The following is a 20158-nucleotide window of genomic DNA, read 5'->3' as shown; positions in this document are numbered from 1 at the left end:
TGAGAGCTGGTCTTGCACAAAATTCACGTTCATATATTTATAATTGAAGTAAATTGCCAGAAAAGTTATGATATTTGATCAAATTTTATTCAGTCGCGTCCCGCAACTTTTAAAAATAGTCGAAAATACATGAAATTTAGATATATTTACAGTCATGCGGAGACGAACTTTTTTGTTGAAATTGTAGTATTTGAGAGGAAACAAACATAAAAATTTTGGTTAAAATCTATTATGTCTCTCAACTTAAAAACCAATTGGAAAAACAAGTTGAGATTTGTCGCAATTATATCACTGTCGATGAGTTATATAATACTACTATTGTTTATTTATAAACAAAAACAAAATCATTTGGTTAATTCCATCTAGTATAATATATTATACGTCGGTGACTGAAATTTTTCTACCTGATATAAATTGCGAACAAATCCCAACAGATTTTCACCAAATTATTATGATTTTCTGCCTCTTTTATTTATTTAAAATGGTAATAGACTCGTAGATTATGCCATCAAAGGAAGTGCTAAAGAAATCACTGGTAGATTAGTTTGTCTTCATGATAAAGAGGGGCATTCACGTAAATTGGAGTAAAGAGGATGTCCAATTAGAAGACTTTAGCAGTATAAATGCAAGATGCAGAGTGAGCAACATGCTTAGCAAAAAAAGAAAAGAAAAAAGATCTTTCTCTCTCTCTTCTTCCTTAACCAATCAGTCAGAGTTAGAATGAGTCATGAATTTAGTGACATGTCTGAATACTATCCTGTCGGAATAACCAGCCAGTTTGCCCCAGATCAAGGTAGCCAGCCACTTGTAATCATTATTAATTAGAAACCCCAATGTTGAATTAATTATAATTTGAACTTTTAAAAAAATGTTTGATCTCTGTGTGTAGGGATGGTGGCGGAGAAGGCAAAGACGCGGCGGAGGCGGAGGAAAGGGAAAGGCGGCGACAACGACAACGACGGAGATGTGATGATGAGGAAGAGGAAGCTGAGCGAGGAGCAGCTGAGCATGCTCGAGCTGAGCTTCGGCAGCGAGCACAAGCTGGAGACGGAGAGGAAGGAGAAGCTCGCGGCGGAGCTGGGGCTGGACCCGCGCCAGGTGGCGGTGTGGTTCCAGAACCGCCGCGCCCGGTGGAAGACCAAGAAGCTCGAGGAGGAGTTCTCCAAGCTCCGGTCCCACCACGACTCCACTCTTGTAGAGAAATGCCGCCTTCAGACTGAGGTCGGTCACTTCTCTCTTATTAATTAGTATCGTCGACTGTATATTAGTCTTGCTTATATATTGGGTGCATCACTCTAATTAAGATCGTCAACTGCATATTAATATGATATTGTCTGATTATATAATTGGACGATTGATGGATGCAGGTGTTGAGAATGAAGGAGCTGCTGAGTGAGGCGGAGACGGAGATCGGAAGGCTGCGGGAGAGGGTGAGGAGCAGCGACAGCCCGGCGGGCTCGTCAGGGCAGTCGATGGAGCAGGGCTTTGTTGGCGGTGGTGAATTTGGGATGGAGAGTTTAGAGAGCGTGTTTTGCGGCCACGCTTTTCAGTGGGAGGATCATGTTTATTATATGTAGTTGGTTGATGTTAATTAATTAGGGTCTCATCTAATGTAGATAATCACGATTAGTAATGTAGATAATCACGATTAGTGTAATATGGATGTAAATTACTTCTCCTTTTATGGGTTGTTGTGTTGTGTTTATTGCTAACCAGCAGCCAAGATTAGGGTGATTTCCAAAGCCCTATTTGGTTTAGCTCTGATTTATCTAAATTAAATCTCGCTTGGGAGAAATCGGTATGTCTTGGGCCATGGGATATGAGGGGCGAAAACATCATTTTACGGTTTTCAAATTTTTAATAAATTTAATTTCTTTGAACTATTGTACGGTTAGATCATTCTTGAGTTTAACTTAGATTAATCTAATTTTCAAAACATAAATTTCCATATATATATATATATATATATATATATACATATATATATATATATAGGGTTGCACTATTCTCCTTTTCCACTCTAAGATCCTTTTCTCTTCTTAATAATAGCCATTAGATCCATCCAATCAACGGACCACGTTAATCCTAATTAATTATTTCCGCGTTGCATTATAGCTCCTTTCGTTGTGCATTATGGGGGTAATTTAGTAAAGTCCCTAAATTGGAACCGCCTTTTGTTTTGGGATGTGCGGATGTCACGGGATTTGCAATCTTCCACTCTTCAGTTTTCTCCCATTTACTCCAGCCGACTCCTCAACTCTCCCACTCCTTCCCCTCTCTCAACCCTACTTACATCCGCCACATTTCGAATTCCACAGCCTCCGCCACCGATTTGCGTCGATTCCACTCCACCGCAGTTACCGCTGCCACAAAATCGACCGGCGTTGTCGTGTTTGCACGCCATATTCAACAAATCGAGCAGGTAAGCATTATGAAATCAGTCAACTAAGCGTATGCCTAGACTTTAGGATATCGTTTTTACCCAGGTAATCGTCTAGGGTTTTCTCTGATTATGAGTCCGCGACATTGTGTTGGGTTTACCACGTCTCGGTGCAAGTATCTTATTTATTTCGGTTTATTCCAGATCAAAAATGACAAAAAGAGGTCGTCCCCGCGCGCAAGCATCGCAGGAAGCAGGTAAATTGCACTCGTTGGTTGTGCATTTCAGTAGTATGAATGCGAATAGCCTTATTTAGATGTCTAGTTTAATTACGTGCTGTACAACTAGCATTTTAGGGGTATTGTGATGTCCAGTGCTCAAGAGTATATACATGTATTGTTTATTAGGATTAGTGCATTATGTATATGGTTGGATATTCATTGAATGTTTTGAATTGTGCATTATGTAGAGTAGGTAGTGTGTTGCAGAATGCATTATGGAAGAATTCCGTGTGCATTTTTTAGGCCTGACAGTGCATTATGTATCATTATGTATGCATTATGTTGCTTTTAACATTGGTCATTGGTTGTATTGGTTTGTTGCCTCAGATTTTTACAGAGGAATCTGATTGATGATTTGTTACTTTTATATATTATATGGTTTGATTAGTGCATTATGTCTATACTGAAACCGTCATTATGTGCAGAAAAGTATGCAATATGTATGGTGTTGTGTGTTTTAGTGACTACAATCAGTAAATAGTACATATGTGCATTTTTTAGTTTGTACTGTGCATTATTGAACATGATGTATGCATTATGTTTACTAAATTATGCATTACTAAGCGTATTGGGTGTGTACTAATATTTACCCAGTCAGGATGAGTGGTATTCATTATGTGCAGTAAATTATGCAATATGTAGGGTGTTGTGTGTTTTAGTGACTACACTCAGGAAAGAGTACATATGTGCATTTTTTAGTTTGTACTGTGCATTATGGAACATAATTTATGCATTATGTTTACTAAATTATGCATTACTAAGGGTATTGGGTTTGTTGTAATAGCTGCCCAGTTAGTATGAAAGTTTTTTTATTATGTTGTGTTGGTACTGCATTGTGAATCAGTAATAGTGCATTTTTTTGTAGTATTGTGTGCATTATATGAGTCGTATTATTTATATTGTTTAATACATTTTTTGTGTAACACATGTGCATTTTTGTGTTTAGACAATGCATTATGAGTAATTTTTAATGCATTATGAGGTTGTATTATGCATTATTTCATATGATAGATGCATTAATCTGTAAAAAGCTAGCAGCATTATTTATTCTGATTTATTGATAATGTTTTGATGTTTTACTTTGTTTGTTCCATATCAGAGAAGCGGCTAAGATCAGACATTGACGATGCAGTTGACGAGAATTGTGGTTTGGAGTGAGTTTTGGTTCGGCTATAGGGAGATCTTGGTTAATGGGTAAACTGATATTCGGATAGATGTTTCAATTTAAAACTGTACTTTTTCGCAACTTAATAAGTGCGTTTGGATATTAGCTAATGATTTAGATTTGGGTAAATTGTTCGTATTCAGCATTATAGATTGTGCATTGTGTTTTATAATCTGTGCATTACTCCTTTTTCGACTGTCATTATTTGCAATGTAGTGTTCGTTACGATAATAATTGTGTATATGCAAAGTCTGAGCATTATGTGTAATTATATCGTCATTATTTACAGTTAATTATGCATTATAAGAAGTATGCATGATAAATTTAAAGTGGATATAAACGTTGTTCAGGGGTGCATGGTTTATTTCAACTGGATATAAATTCAACATTAGATAAATTAGTGCATTATTTGATTAAAACGTTGCATTATTTACCAAGAAATTATCATTATTTAAAATTTTGTATTGAATAAGACGTATCAACGGGCTGCATTATTTATTCCAATAAGTGAATTTTCTAATTTAATCGTTTTGCCAGAATTCAGGGGTCCATGGAATATTAAAATCGGATATCAATTCTGCAATAGACATTTTAGTGCATTATTTTACTAAAACGTTGCATTATGACCTAGAAAAAAAAATTGGGAACAAACAAAATAATTCATCAGAACACAACTGATACAAAGTTGACTTGTTTAAATAAAAATCAAACGTTGCATAATGACAGATATAAAGTTCGAATAACAATAACAAAAACATGACCTAGTGCAAGACACAAGATGTTGCTATATGTACGTACTATACCCTAGCCCCTAATCTTATTAAACCCTGGGGGGAAACAAGAAACGTGTGTCAAGCATCGTATCACGGTACATCTTATTCGTATGCATTGCAGTTCACATAATTTGCATTATACAGTCAATAATATGCATTACTCGCTACAATTTGGTGCATTATTCGAATTGTTTTACAATTTGTAATTAATGTGTACGTACTATACCCTAGCCCCTAATCTTATTAAACCCTCGGGGGAAACAAGAACCGTGTGCCAAACAACGAAACACGGTAAATCTTATTCGTATGCATTGCAGTTCACATAATTTGCATTATACAGTCAATAATATGCATTATTCGCTACAATTTGGTGCATTATTCGAATTGTTTTACAATTTGTAATTAATGTGTACGTACTATACCCTAGCCCCTAATCTTATTAAACCCTTGGGGGAAACAAGAACCGTGTGCCAAAAAACGAAACACGGTAAATCTTATTCGTATGCATTGCAGTTCACATAATTTGCATTATACAGTTAATAATATGCATTACTCGCTACAATTTGGTGCATTATTCGAATTGTTTTACAATTTGTAATTAATGTGTACGTACTATACCCTAGCCCCTAATCTTATTAAACCCTTGGGGGAAACAAGAACCGTGTGCCAAACAACGAAACACGGTAAATTTTATTCGTATGCATTGCAGTTCAGATTTTGATCATTATATAGTACTAACCGATATTTAAGCCCTAGAGGGACAAGGCATATTATGTATACGTATACATTGCAAATAACATATTATGCATTATACTGTCAATTTAATCCATTACGCATTTTCATTTGGTGCATTATTTGTACCAACTATAAATAGTATACTATGTAAATTGGAAGCTTACGTGATTTATTTATAGGTCAAATACAAGCTATTCTTAAACATTGTAATTATGTGTACGTACTATACCCTAGCCTCTAGACTTAATAAACCCTTAGGGGTCAAAACAAACGTGTGCCAAACATCAATACTACGACCCAATACTTATACCCTATGCATTGCCGCTCACGTATTATGCATTATATAGTAAAAAAATCCATTATACTTCATCATTTTGTGCATTACACGTATCGTTTTAAATTACTGCCCTAGACAAGCCGAGAGCTAAACCCTGAAGGAATGTTTCATAATCGCGGTCGGTCATTATTTACACTACACTTCCTCGTACTCCCTTTCAAGGGCAGCAAGATCCTCACGTGCTTCTGAGAATTCACCTTCCTCCATACCTTCACCTACATACCAGTGCACAAATGCTCGCTTGGAATACATAAGATCGAATCTGTGGTTGATTTGGGAGAAAACTTCAGCTACAGCTGTGTTGTTGCTGAGCATGCACACTGCGCGCTTCAGCTGTGCAAGATCACCCCCTGGCACCACTGTCGGTGCCTGGTAATTGATGCCGCATTTGAAACCAGTTGGGCACCTGCAAACATCGAGTGTTGTTTTTTGACCCATTTTAGCAAAAATCACCCATCACCCTAAGTGCAACACAAATCATAATCATTTGGAAATTTAATCTATGAAATTACCAGTCAACAAATTGAATTGTCCTCTTTGTTTTGAACGATTCTAACAACGCCGGCTTAACAAGATAGAAAAACCTAGGATCGAGCAGCCGCGAGAGACGAAAATTGCAACAACCCAAATACTATGTTTCGAATTGCAAAGATGGAAAACTGCAAAAAAAACGTCTGGAACGCGTGAACAAGATGAAAAAAACGGAAGATCTTCATGGGAGGATTTCATGGAAACTTCCATAACCACCAAGATATTATTTCCCTATGGATTTCAGCGACAGCGACACGTCACCGCCGATTTTGCTCTTCTTCATGTTTCCGCCGGCGAAGAGCGAGTTCAGGAATTCGGCGAGTTTGCCGCCGGAGGAAATCGACTGCTTCACCTTCTTCAAATTTGCTCTTCTTGAAACCTTGCTGCAAATTTGCGAATTAAAAAAACCTAAAAGCCTAAGTAAAATCCCTTCCTTCTTCAACGTGAGATGTGAATAAAGAACGTGAATATCTTCAAGGAGAGAATCATGGAATTTCCGTAACTGCAACATAATAATATACCAAATCTGCCCTTTTTAGATATTTAATTGATTAAAATTTAATGTGATCTGCGAATTTTTTCATCCATCGGATTGATGTAATTGACGGTATAGATTAAGAAGGAAAAAGGAGGAAATATAGAAAAAGGAAATGAATACATCCCTATATATATAGTAGTGATATAGGCAAGTACTCCTTAAGTATATAAGTAGAGAATAAATTTCAACCACAAGATTAAGAAATCAACGGTTGAAAAATCAGCTTAGGATTTCAAAACTAATCCAGAAAATTACTTCACAATATAAGTAGGTGGGGGTAAAATAGTCATTTAACAAACAAAGCTGGGTAAAACATGAATCTCTCTCATTTAGAGAATTTTTCTTCAGCCCTCCTCTTCACCGTCGCCTCTGAGTGATCGGGGCTTCGCCGCCTCCACCAGAGCTGCTCGCGGCGGACGCCGTCGGCCTGTCCTCTGGCCCCAACTGGCCGGACCCACGACAAAGACTGCGGCGGTCCTCATCGGATTTGGACTCTGATCGATTTAGTCCAAAATAAATGCTAAGTAGTATTTAAACAAACAAGCATGAATTCTGATTTTCTTGTGGGTGTGACGTGTTCGCATCAACAACCCAACTTCACATTGCATATCTATTCTAATGGGTCCCGCCGCTGAATTAAAACTAGCCTCTAATCGCCAGAATTCGTAGAATTTGTGCCTTTGTTGCTTCTGGATTGCGGCGGAAACGGGCGATTGAGATTTGAGCAGGATCTGGACGGAAAGATTTTTGACGAATTCTGGCGATTAGAGGCTAGTTTTAATTCAGCGGCGGGACCCTTTAGAATGGATATGCAATGTGAAGTTGGGTTGTTGATGCGAACACGCCACACCCACAAGAAAATCAGAATTCATGCTTGTTTGTTTAATTATTAGCATTTATTTTGGACCAAATCGATCAGAGTCCAAATCCGATGAGTACCGCCGCAGTCTCTGTCGTGGGTCCGGCCAGTTGGGGCCAGAGGACAGGCCGACGGCGTCCGCCGCGAGCAGCTCTAGTGGAGGCGGCGAAGTCCCGATCACTCAGAGGCGATGGTGAAGAAAAATTCTCTAAATGAGAGAGATTCATGTTTTACCCAGCTTTGTTTGTTAAATGACTATTTTACCCCCACCTACTTATATTGTGAAGTAATTTTCTAGATCAGTTTTGAAATCCTAAGCTGATTTTTCAACCCTTGATTTCTTAATCTTGTGGTTGAAATTTATTCTCTACTTATATACTTAATGAGTACTTGCCCTATATCATTGCCCTATATCAGTACTATATATATATATATATATATATATATATATATATATATATATATATATATATATATATATATATATATATAGGGTTGCGTTAAAGATAGAACCATTCTTAAGTGTAGAACCTAGAACTCTACATATTTTATTCATTGGATGGGAAAAAATGACGGTCAAGATTAAAAATCATACATATTAGACTATGTTTTCACGACATTCCGGACTCAACATGTGAAAAAACTCACATGTTGATGGAAAAATGAATGAAACGAAGAAGAGTCCATGCATGCTTTATTTTTTCACTTATCTGCATTCACCCATTAATAATAGTTTTGGTTGTAATGGGAAGTTGTTGTGCAAATCAACACCATTGGATTAAAAGATCTAACGACCTCCGTTTGGCATTTGTTCTACGTTTAAGAATGGTTCTACGTTTAAGAATGGTTCTATCTTGATCACAATCCTATATATATATATATATATATATATATATATATATATATGGTTGTATTATATACCAAACTAGATTTAAACACTAAACGCCAAACACATCATTATATAATAATGCGGAGTTCATTACAACTTTATTTGTAGTTCATTATAGGGAATTCTGAGATTTAAAAACAATGACATCATCATGCATAATTTAGAAATCTGAAGTTCATTATATGTTTGTTATTAGTTCATTATAATGAACTCCATGTTATCATATAATGATGTTGTTCGGCGTTTAAGGTTTAAGAGTGGTTCGGTATTGATCACAATCCTATATATATATATATATATATATATGCATACATAAATAAAACTGATTCAATTTTGAACTTATTTATTTTTATTTGCCTAATAGGTATATTTTTATGTGACTAATAAATTGTTATCATGTACATTTCTGATTCTTTAAATATTTTGTTTCAATTCAATTATTTAATTGATGTGAAATTAGTGCAAAGAAAATAAAAGATGGTTGTGCATCGCACGGGGTTAGCATTAGATATAACCGTGCAATGCACAACCTATTTTATTTCTTCTGCATTAATTAATTTCACATTGTTAATTGTAATTAATTATTGTTGATTTTTTCATTGAAATTAGTTTTTTCCCCTTCATCAATTCGATACAATTGGCTGAGATTTAAATTCGGCAATACGTGTTACTGCGACTTGCCAAAATTTAAATTTGGCAATATTAGTTATTCCAACTTGCCGAGATTTAAATTTGGCTATACTAGTTATTGCAACTTGACGAGATTTAAATTCGACAATACATGTCAGCACATCATGCCCAGATTTAAATTCGGCAATACATGTCACCACATCTTGTCGATATTTAATTTTGGTCAATAAAATGAACAAGTGTTAATACTATATTTACAATTGTTATAAATTCAGTTTTAAAAATCTAATTTCGACTAATTTTTTTGGCAATAATTAACTACTATATAACTAATTTAGAGTAGAGAAGTTCAAACAATATACTATATATACCCACATGCGATGCACGACCGACCGATGCACAATCCAATTTGTTTTTCGAGTAATAATTAAAATAAGGAACAATATCATAACTTATATTTTTAATGATAAAAATATGAAGTACATAATACAGTATGTGTTTAGACAACTAATGACAACAATATCTTGTGTTGGATTTCGTGCAATGCAAGGCCTATTATATTTTTCTAATTTCACATTGTCAATTAATTAATTGAAATATAAAATTTAAATAATTAAAAATATAAAAACATGAACACATTGATTTGAATACTTTCGGATCTATACACAAAAGAGCACAATCGCATATTGTGCTTGATATATTCTGAGAGTACTATGGTCTACTTATCGTTTTATAATAAAAAAGCTAAAATTATACTCCATTTTTATTGACAATACATCAAAATAAATATTAAAAAACCCTTATTACCGGGTGAAAAAATTCCCTAGTAATTATATATAGATGGAATATAACATTTTTAGAGTTTCACTTGTTAAATAATTATTTGTTAAACATACCTACCAATTTACTATGTCATTTGGTATGTCTAGACTAGAAAATTTAATTAGATCTTAAAACAAGAAATTGTTGCGTGGCATTGATGGTTTTTATTAACTTGTGATAATCCCCAGTATAAAAATGAATAAGAATAGAATGCTAATCTTCATCCTCAAACTAAATAATAGGAGTATAATTTTCATGTAACTTTTTCGGTTATCAAACTAGGAATATTCATCAGCGGGTCTAGTGACTATTCTCATGTTGATTTATAGACATCTTGAAAGATGAGATAGTTAGCCCAAGTTACTTCATACCCAAAGGAAGACATCAAGCCCTAACCATTTAGTTAAAGATTGACGAGTCTCATACCATTCGACCATACCTATTAAGTTATTTTTTATGTAATTTATTAAAGTAATGTCAATAATAGTTTGTACTATTATAGTCTAACTTGCTAATTTTCACCCTGGGGGCATACTTACAGATGTCTCATGTTAGGTCGAATTGAATTTAGATTACCAATAGTAAATGTACATATGAGATTACCGTAATTAATAAAAAAAACTGAAATGCTACGTCAAGAATTTTTTCAATTTTCTGTCGATGCAAACTCTTCCTCTATTTCATGAAATTACCATTATATCCTTCTCATCTTTAAGAGATACTAGCTACCATAGCATCACTCTTGTGCCATCCAGGTAGGGGGAATTGGGCCTTTACCAACCCAAACGAATGGGCTTTATAATTTATTGCCCCCCCACAGATATATTCACAAAAATAAGACAATGGTGAAAGTTCAATAATACTCCTTGATCCCATAATAATTGTCACTCTTTTCCATTCCGATCATACCATAATAATTATCACACTTTATTTTTACCAGAAATAGTAAGTAGGTCCCAAATTCTACTAACTCACTCTACTCACATTTTATTATAAAATCAATATAAAAAAGTGGGTCTCACATTCCACTAATTTTTCCAACCAACTTTTCTTTATAATTCTTAAAACTCGTGCCCACAATACGAGTGACAATTATTGTGGAACGGAGGGAGTACTAATTTATAAACACATAATAGTAGTACATCATTATAACTAGTAGTCACTAAAATAAATATAAATATTACTTTAAAAAAATGTTTCAAAGTTGAAAAAAAAATTGAAATTTTTTCGTTGTATTGAAAGCTATTATAATTATTAAAAAGTAAGTAAATTAAACATAAGACTTGATATCTACTTATTCGGCCTCAAAAAATACAAAGAGATAAAGAATAAAAGAAAAATAAAATAAGAGAATTAATTTGCTTGTATAAATAAAGAGAAAAATCTTACGGTAAAATATATCGATAGATAGCTATGTGAATAAATTATACTATCCGTAAGACCATCCACAATAGGCGCCCAGCGACCGCCCAGCCGAGCGCCGGCGCTGGGCGGTTCGCTGGGCGGTCTATTGCAGCCGCCCAGCGGCTGAGTGGAGAGAGAAACCGCCCAGCGCTGGGCGGTTATGTGGCGCTGGGCGGTCGGCTGGGCGGTCCGTTCGGCGCTATTGCAGCGCTCGGATCGCCCAGCGCACCGCCTAGCGCGAAAATTATTTTTTTTTTCCGAAACACTATATATACGCGCTTTGCTCGTCATTTTCATTCGCACCACTTGTTTTAACGAGTACTCTCTCTATCTTAATTTCTGTTCAAGATCAACAACGGGAAATGGATCTCAACAACGAGCCTAGTTCCGGGAGTAGCGGGTCACAAACTCCGACGATCCCTGTGGGAAGTGGATGGGGTCAGGTGCCCGGGTACTACAACATGTACCCGAATGGCGGGTGGCGACGGATCCCGTGGAGAAGAGCGTGCTTCAAACCTTGCTCATGAGCCTGCAGGACGAGTTGAAGGCTATACGGAGGGAGACCGGTGGCGGCGGCAGCGGCGTAGGCGGCGGAGGCGACGGCGATGGTGGCGGAGGCGACGGCGATGGTGGCGGCGGCGATGGTGGCGACGGAGGCGACAGCGACGGAGGCGACGACGACGGAGACGAGGAATGAATTGTCACTCTTTTTTATTAATGTATTTTTTAAAAAAATTAATGTACTTTTTTTAAATTATTGTACTTTTTTAAATTTTAATAGTATTATTAAACTTTTCCCGTATATGTCTCGTAAATTAAATTCCGTATATTGTGTGATTGTTAATTATGTCATTTTATATAATTGTTATTAGTGATGTGGCTATTGATGTGTCTGAGCTATTTATGATGTGGCTAGGCTATGACTGGGCTATTTATGATGTGGCATGATGATTTTTAGTGCTGATGATGTGGCAGTGGCTAGGCTATGGCTGGGCTATTGCTGGGCTATTCCTATGGTGGATGGCCTAAACAGGAGAATTAAAAAAAGGGAAACAAAAAACAAAAAGGTGGGCATGAGTCATCGCCAACACATCATGTGTATCCAATCAGTTTCCACCACTTGGATTCCTCTTCCCCTCACGTGTCACCCTCCAAAACCCTACCCCCCCACCTCCACCCACCACCACCAGTTAGTTACTTGATTACCTGATTGACTTCATTACTCTTCGATTCTTCCGCGATACTTGAATTTTTCATTGCTTCGTCAATTGCGCAGCAACGGAGTTTTTTCGGCTGATTTTTGGGTTTCGGAATTTTTCCACATCTCTTATTTTTGCTACCGTTGGATCTCAGGGAGATTCACAGCTGTCTTTCCGGTGTTTTTTTTTCGTTTTTTTAAGATTTGTAACAACAGCAACCAACAGCCGAAATTGGACCTCCAACCTCATACAAGGTCAGTCGCCTCGTCTTGTTTCTCTTTATTGCTATTTTTTCAATAGATTTGTACTAGCTGGATGTCAGCTGTCGAATTCTGTTAACGGAATGGGGTTTGCCGGTCAGGGAAAATGTGACTTTAATTGGAATTTGATTTTATCTTGACGAAGTTCAGTTTGAAGTGACTGGCATGCTTGAGATCAATCTTTTTAGAGCGATTGCTTAATAAATTGTGGAGTTACCAATATGTTTGATCATTCAGCTCTGTATGTTGCATAATCAAAGGGTTCGATTTACTCATGCAGCTTATAATCATTGTTGAGGACTCTGCATTTTTAATTTGGATAATTGTAGGAACTGGACTGTGTTCTTCTCATGAGTTCAATTGTGAACTTATTTGTTGTACCCTATGCATCCGGCAGATCTTTTAACCGTGGTTACTAGCTCATTTCCTGACATTCTGGAGGCTTTTGAAACACATTGAAACTTGGAAAATAATTTCCTATTTGCTTTGATCAAAGTGGTTCTAGATTGCATTCTCCATATTTACAAAATCTTCACTGAGCTACAACAATAATTTCCACGAGCTATAAGTGTATAGGGCTTGATGTTTGCAGTCTACATTATATGATGCTAGTGGCAAGAATGATTGCACACTCTCATAATGTCATAGGGTAATGTAGTAAATGTAATACAAGTAAGAGAAGTTGGCTATATTTCTCTGTTGGTTATTATCCATGTTTTTTGTGCATTTTTCTGGGACAACTTGCTAAATTACCCTTCATCTGCCAAAGGAAAGAAAGAGTTGTTAAAATTTAGAATATGTATGGGCTGATTACTTCTGTGGAGTATAATATATACTAATTTATGTGAATGAATATTAGCATCTAAGATGCATTAATGGTTTCATGTGATAGCCAACTAGATAAATAAATATTGTTATGCTATTTATTATGTTTCTCGCAAGTTTTTTATTAAATGAAGTCCCTGCAAGATGCTAAACTGTAGGTCAGAATATATTGACAGTGCTCCATGCTTTTATATGCATTTAGTGCTCAGGAAGCTTTGCTAGATGTCCATTGTTGTATCTTATCTGTTCTATTTCTTGAAACCTACAATCAAGAATGTTGGCTGTCTTTCATTCATTGCCTTGCCTTGCCTTCATAGTGTCACCCTATGTCAAGATTTTGAATATTTACCTTAAGGCAATTTCAACAGGCTCTGTTTTTGATTGAAAAGTATCAAGATCCTGTAAAGGAATTACCAGAATACAGGGTTAGAAATTTTGGGCACAATTTGCTGCTGCCCTAATGGGGACTGGGGAAGAAAGCACTCCATCAACGTCATCCAAACCTGCATCCTCAGCGCAGGTCCTAATTTATCCCACCTTTAAACATATATGCATTCCTTTTTTGGCTTTATTTCCGCAAATGAAACAACTTTACAGTTTAACCACATTTTTTAAACTGCTGCAATTGCAACATTCCCTTTTAACCTTTTGCGTTTATGACATTCTCAATTTTTTGATGAAGTTTGTGCACTACTACCCTGATTAATTAAGGATATTGCAATTCAAAAAACTGAAAGTGGTGTTGTAATTGCAACTTCTCAAAATTATGTAAAAGTTGAAATTCGGGGAAAGGGTGTGCATTTGCAGCAAGTAACCTTGTCCTCTCTCTTAATTTTTTTGGCATTAATAAATAATAGTTAAACTTTTCCTAAATTAATATACTTTGCCTGGTGGTTTAATTTCAGGAAGCACCCGTTACACCAACCACGCCTGTGTATCCTGATTGGCCAAGTTCTATGCAGGTCTAATATATCTGTCAGTTTTAAGTTTTTTTCTTTTGTTATAGATTGAAGAAAATGCCTTCCTCTTTCTAAAGCGCATTTGAGATTTTCTTCTTTCCAGGCTTTTTATGGTGCTGGAGCAGCTCAACCTTTCTTTGCTTCAACTGTGGCTTCTCCCATTCCCCATACTTATATGTGGGGAGGCCAGGTGTGGATTCTGGAATGTCTAGCTTCATGTATTCCCATGGTTTATAAAAATTACGTTTCAGATTGGCCATCCTCATGTTTTTTTCTTTTATTTTCTTTCACTTGCTTTTTCAGCATCCTATGATGCCACCTTATGGGACCCCAGTTCCATATCCAGCTTTATATCCTCCTGGGGGAATGTATGCTCATCCTAATATGGCTATGGTAATATAAATATCTCAGCCTTTGTGTCTAATAGATTTGAGTGAGCTCTAACACCTTTTTTTTAAGGTGTTCTACCATATTGTTTGTCAATATAATTTCTCAGGTCTTTCAAAAGCATCACATGACCTCTTTCTTCATTGTTGATCTTACAGCCACCAGGTTTTGTACATGGAACTGCAGAATCAGAAGGGAAAGGAACTGATGGGAAGGATCGTCCGTCAAGCAAAAAGTCCAAGGGGCCGTCAGCAAATCATGGAATGATTGGTGGGAAGAGCGGAGGTGGTAGGAAAACAGCATCTGGCTCTGGAAACGATGTTACCCACAGGTGATCTGACACATTTGAAGCTGCAACATTTATTATGCATATTCTGTAAATTTTTTGTCTTCTATGATCAAAAGCATGTAGACATGTAGCATTTGATGTTCAGTTTCTGACTGTTATATTTGTCCATGAGTAGTGCTGAAAGCAGTAGTGATGAAGGTTCATCAGATGCAAGCCATGAAAACAACAACCAGGTCAATATTTCAACCTGTACGGAATTTAGATGTTCTATCCTATGTATATATTCTAGAGTTCAATGGCTACATTAAAATTCTTTGGCGTATGTAGACAATGTATGTTATTGAAGCATCATTTTTACACATGTTCTAGGACTTCTCTGCATCCAAGAAAGGAAGCTTTGGCCAGATGCTTGCTGATGGTTAGGATTCTCAAATGCCCATCAACATTATTTTGCAATTTCTTTGGATTGATGAGATTATGCTTTTATATCAGGGGCTAACGCACAGAACAATGGTGTCCCTACTAATATCCCTAACTCTGTACCTGGCAATCCTGTAGTATCTGTCCCTGCAACTAACTTAAATATTGGCATGGATTTGTGGAATACCAATGCAGCTGGTTCTGGTGGGCCCATGAAACTGCGACCAAATTCAGCTGGTGTTGCTCCATCTGGCATGATGAATGATCAGTGGATTCAAGTAATACACACTCTCCTTTGAATTGCTACTAGTCTTGTTTGATTTCATTTATCCAGACTTCCACGTTGTTGTGGTGACTTTGTTAACATCCTATATAGCTAGGTTATGCACTTGCTTTTCTGATAATTTGTTCCTTAAAACACCATTGTGGCACCTCATCAATTTGCTTTAAACACTTTACCCGTATAGTTGAATTCATGCCTTCATGGTGGGAGATTTCTATCCTACATATCCCCTATATTCTTACCTAGGTAACTGGGTTGACTAATTTTCTAAGCTCGTGCCAGTTTACTTCATTAGCATGAAGTTTGAGCAGGATAAAAGTACATTTAGAACAGCGTAGCTCTATCCCTGATATGGATCTTTACTCCCGAGCAAAGAAAATTATGTTTTGTTTTAACCACTAATCTTTTTCTAAAGAAATTCTAGTGGATCTCTACTTAGAAATTGTAATAACTAGGACTATGATACAATAGTTGCTTTTGTTTACGTTTCTTTCTTGAGTTTTATATGCTTCTCTTTGTCTCTAGTTTGTCATAGAAGTAACAGTTATGTGCTTTTAATTTATTTTCCGTTGTTCTCAAACTGGCTCTCATTCCCCTCCTTCAAACAAAAGTAACAATGACTGAGAAAGAATGCCCATAAAATTAGTCATCCATACTGAGAAAAAAAATTTTGAATTTTTTTCCAGCAGGACGAACGTGAAATAAAAAAGCAGAAGAGAAAGCAATCTAATCGTGAGTCTGCTCGGAGGTCAAGATTACGGAAGCAGGTATGTCCATTTGTTTTGTTCAATGTGCCTTTTGCTACGAACCTTTTGTGGTCCTGAAAATCCTCTTGTATTTTTATTGGTAGGCTGAGTGTGAAGATCTACAACACAGGGTGGACTTATTAAATGGTGAGAATCGTGGTCTCACAGACGAGTTGCAAAGGCTTTCTGAGGAATGCGGGAAACTTATATCAGAGAATAACTCTATAAAGGTACATTCTGCGCTCTCCCCCTCTGCGCTCTCCAGGGTCGTGTAACGTTTTTGTGTTACATATTTACAGTAATATAGAGCTATAGGTGTGATGTTTGAGTTATATGATGATGAGTTATATAGAATGTTATTTTGGTGGTGAACAGGACGAGTTGATTAAGGTGTTTGGGGCCGATGACGTAACTGAACTAGAGAATGGCAAGTCCGAGACGCACGAGGGTGGCGGAGACGAAGAAGGTAACTGTTAGGGAGAAACTGACAATCTGTGTAGAATTTTCTTTAGTTAGTTTGTACTCGGTCAATGCTGATGTTTTGTAATCCCTCCGTCCCACAACCAGAGTCATATTTTGCTATTTCCGTTCATCCCACAATAAGAGTCCTATTTTGCTATTTCCGTCCGTCCCACAATAATAGTCATATTTCGCTTTTACCATAAATGGTAAATAGTTCTCATATTTCGTCAATTTATTCTACTCACATATATAAGTGAGATCCACATTGTACTTACTTATTCAATCCCCTTTTCTTTATATTTCTTATAATCTATGCACAAACCCTATTATGGAATGGAGGAAGTAATACTTAATTTACTATTATGAGATGAAGGGAGTAATACATAATTTACTTTTGTTATAATCCCATGTTGTTTTTGAAGTTAATATTGGAATAATTTTTTGCTTCAAACCAAATGTGTTGGTATTTCTTTTCCTTGAGCATCCGGGATGTAATTCTTTTTTTTTCGGATTGTTAAATAAACAAAAAATTTAATGATGTGTCACAAATTCACAATGGTTTCGGGCATTATCAGTTCTACTACTGGAGCAATGCCCGCATACCAAGATGTGATAAATATATATAAAGGTCTAACTATCATCATAAATTTTATTCTCAATTCTTTTTCCCTTTAAATTTTTAAAAAAATTATTAATAATGATTCTTAATAAATTTAGAATTAACAAATTATAATATATTATGGCCAGTCTTCTACAATTTGAAAAAATAATATTCTATTAAATTTGATCTGGAGTGCGAGCATCTGTTGGCACGATATGCCGAAGGAATCTTTCTATGGAGGGGCGCCGAGAAAGAACAATGTTGTACCGAGAAGCCCAACGCCGCAGTGATTTCACAACTTGTTGGCAAGCCGAGCTCTCCAGCGCATTGTTCCTCCGGAGTACATGATATTCCTCCCACAGTTCGTCAACTCGACTCTGAACATCTGATATGGTCACTCCCCCGCGCACACGGATGTAATCCTCGTACGCAGTCCTCTCAGCAATGGTCGTATTCAGCTCGGCCTCCAGATCCTTCTTATCGGACTCTAAGTCCTTATTATCGGCCTCCAGCTTCACTAAACGAGCCAGAAGCTCGTCATTCTTCGTCTGATCGGCTATAGCTCTTTTCTCAGCTTCGTCTAAAGCCGAAGAGTACAGCCGTTTCCAGTGAAGTATCTCCATTTCCTTGGGTACAAAGTAGCTATATTAGTTCGGCAGCTGTACCGAGCAGATAGTAAAATACAACAGGAGTAAAGGCGAGTACGAAAAGCTATACGAAGACAAGTGTAGAGAATTTTTCATTCACAAGGAAAATTTTTTACACTAGGAGGGCTTCAAGGCCATTTTACAAGGAAGAAACCAGAGTAAGAGAAGGGAGACGAAATCATACTCCGCCAGCTTCGTCTCCGGCTCCTCGCTCTGGTTCAGCTTCTTTCTCCTGAGCTACCTCAGCCTCGGCCTCGCATCCTGCCGGCCTCGCCTCCGCCTCCTGATCGGCTTCCTTCTCCGGATGCCCGGCCCGCTCGACTTCGGCCTCCGGCTCCAGCGGCTCGGCCTCACCCTCTCCGTTGTAAGTCGAAGCGGGTGAAACGGGTCCCACGGAGGCAAAGATAGCCTCCAGGTTCTCGTCCCGATCAGCTCGACAACTCCGGACTCGGTCTGCAGAAAGCAGGACCGAGGATGAAGCGAGCTCCTCAAGGAGCGGCAGATTCTGAAGCCGAGCTGCTATCTCTCGGCTGTACAGAGGCAGCACGACGTCGGCCCCCTGCTCGCCCTTATCGGTAATTAGCCTTACCAGACTACCGACAAAGGCCGAGAACTGGCTGCTCAAAAAGAGTTTCTCCGTGTAAACACGGGAGAGCCTCCCCCTGGGCAGCCACGGCGGCTGCCTCCTTCTGAGCCTCCCGGTGCTTCGTCTGCTCTTGCAGGATGATGAGCTGGTTTTTGGCTGACCGAGCTTCATCCTGAGCCGAGATCCTAGCAGCTCGGGCCCTCTCAAATTTGGCCTCAGCCTGTTCGGCCAGACTACGAGCAAGATGCAACTTCTTCTGCATCTCCTCGTAGTCATGGGATGCTTTGGAGAGCTCCACGGAGACGAGCTTCGCTCTCTGAAGATGAACAAGGAAAAAAGTCAACAGAAGGCCCATCAAAAAATGTGGAAAAGAAGCCAAGTCAGAAAGCTTACCTCCACAAAATTCGTCGGCCATTGAAAAGGCTCAGGGACGTGTTCCGGGATGTCTGCAACCACCTCGGAGATGACCAGGTCTTTCCCCGGCACTCTTGGGGACTCATGAAGTTTCCCCTTCCCTTTAGCCGAAGATGGCTCCGGCTCTTTCGGATCCGAAGAAGAGGTTTTTTGCCTCTTCGGATTCTTTTCGGCTTCAGACGCCGACCGAGGGGCTCTCTGCCTCTCCGGCCCCGCAAGCTCGGAGGACTTTCGGATAGCTTTATTCAGCATGTACACTGCCAAAAAGCAAGAAAGCAAGGTTAGTTTTCTTCGCTAAAGCAGTAGAGCATAAAGATAAAGAGAAATCCTCACCCTCGGCCTCTTCGTCCGAAGACGAGATGTCGAACACGACGTCGCCCTTGACGAGCTCAGACTCCGTGTATTGTTTCCTAACTATGGGAATCTTGTTGAGCTCGCCATCGAGCTCGTCCAACGGTTCAGGCCGAGGATGACGGATAACGGACTTCGGCCCTCTCCAGGGAAAACTAGGAGCCGCGGTCCTATCATAGTAGAAGAAGCGGTTTTTGCCACTTCGGCCACTTCGTTTTACAAAAGGCCCTAAAGGGCTGTACAGGGATCAAGTAAAACCAAGACCCCTTCCTCTTAAATTGAAAGAATTTAAGGATCGCCTTCAAAGACAAATCCCTTCCTAACCTACGGAGTTCGGCAGCAAAGGCCGACAAGTGCCTCCAAGAGTTCGGAGTCACCTGGCCTA

At 38.0% G+C, this 20158-nt stretch overlaps 3 protein-coding genes across 9 annotated transcripts; all 3 read left to right on the top strand.

Moving 5' to 3' along the window:
* The first annotated feature begins 641 nt into the window (after positions 1-641).
* On the top strand, positions 642-1712 carry LOC121764591 (homeobox-leucine zipper protein ATHB-40-like). The gene is made up of 3 exons (XM_042160601.1): positions 642-793; positions 890-1221; positions 1368-1712. Exons 1-3 carry the CDS (start codon positions 721-723, stop codon positions 1575-1577), a joined length of 615 nt encoding a protein of 204 aa, XP_042016535.1. The 5' UTR covers positions 642-720; the 3' UTR covers positions 1578-1712.
* A 297-nt stretch (positions 1713-2009) lies between these two features.
* LOC121764962 lies at positions 2010-4057 on the top strand. Its single transcript, XM_042160995.1, has 3 exons — positions 2010-2422; positions 2585-2637; positions 3761-4057. The coding sequence occupies exons 1-3, from the start codon at positions 2193-2195 to the stop codon at positions 3817-3819; spliced, it is 342 nt and encodes a 113-aa protein (XP_042016929.1). The 5' UTR covers positions 2010-2192; the 3' UTR covers positions 3820-4057.
* Positions 4058-12544: 8487 nt separating this feature from the next.
* Positions 12545-17331, top strand: LOC121765664 (G-box-binding factor 1-like). Of its 7 annotated transcripts, none has more exons than XM_042161877.1 (13): positions 12546-12797; positions 13997-14148; positions 14534-14590; positions 14691-14777; positions 14891-14980; positions 15133-15305; positions 15439-15496; positions 15633-15681; positions 15756-15776; positions 15879-15961; positions 16656-16733; positions 16817-16942; positions 17088-17331. In XM_042161877.1, exons 2-13 carry the CDS (start codon positions 14089-14091, stop codon positions 17187-17189), a joined length of 984 nt encoding a protein of 327 aa, XP_042017811.1. In that variant the 5' UTR covers positions 12546-12797; positions 13997-14088; the 3' UTR covers positions 17190-17331. The 7 variants fall into 7 exon arrangements, with proteins under 7 accessions (XP_042017808.1, XP_042017811.1, XP_042017806.1 ...); XM_042161876.1 differs by having other exon boundaries at positions 12547-12797; positions 16653-16733; XM_042161874.1 differs by having other exon boundaries at positions 12545-12797; positions 15756-15961.
* Positions 17332-20158: the final 2827 nt, after the last annotated feature.

Source organism: Salvia splendens, chromosome 14, assembly GCF_004379255.2.
Source record: "Salvia splendens isolate huo1 chromosome 14, SspV2, whole genome shotgun sequence".
Taxonomy (NCBI): Eukaryota; Viridiplantae; Streptophyta; class Magnoliopsida; order Lamiales; family Lamiaceae; genus Salvia; species Salvia splendens.
The sequence above is the reverse complement of the archived record's forward strand: the minus strand, read 5'-3'. Positions and strand labels throughout refer to the sequence as shown.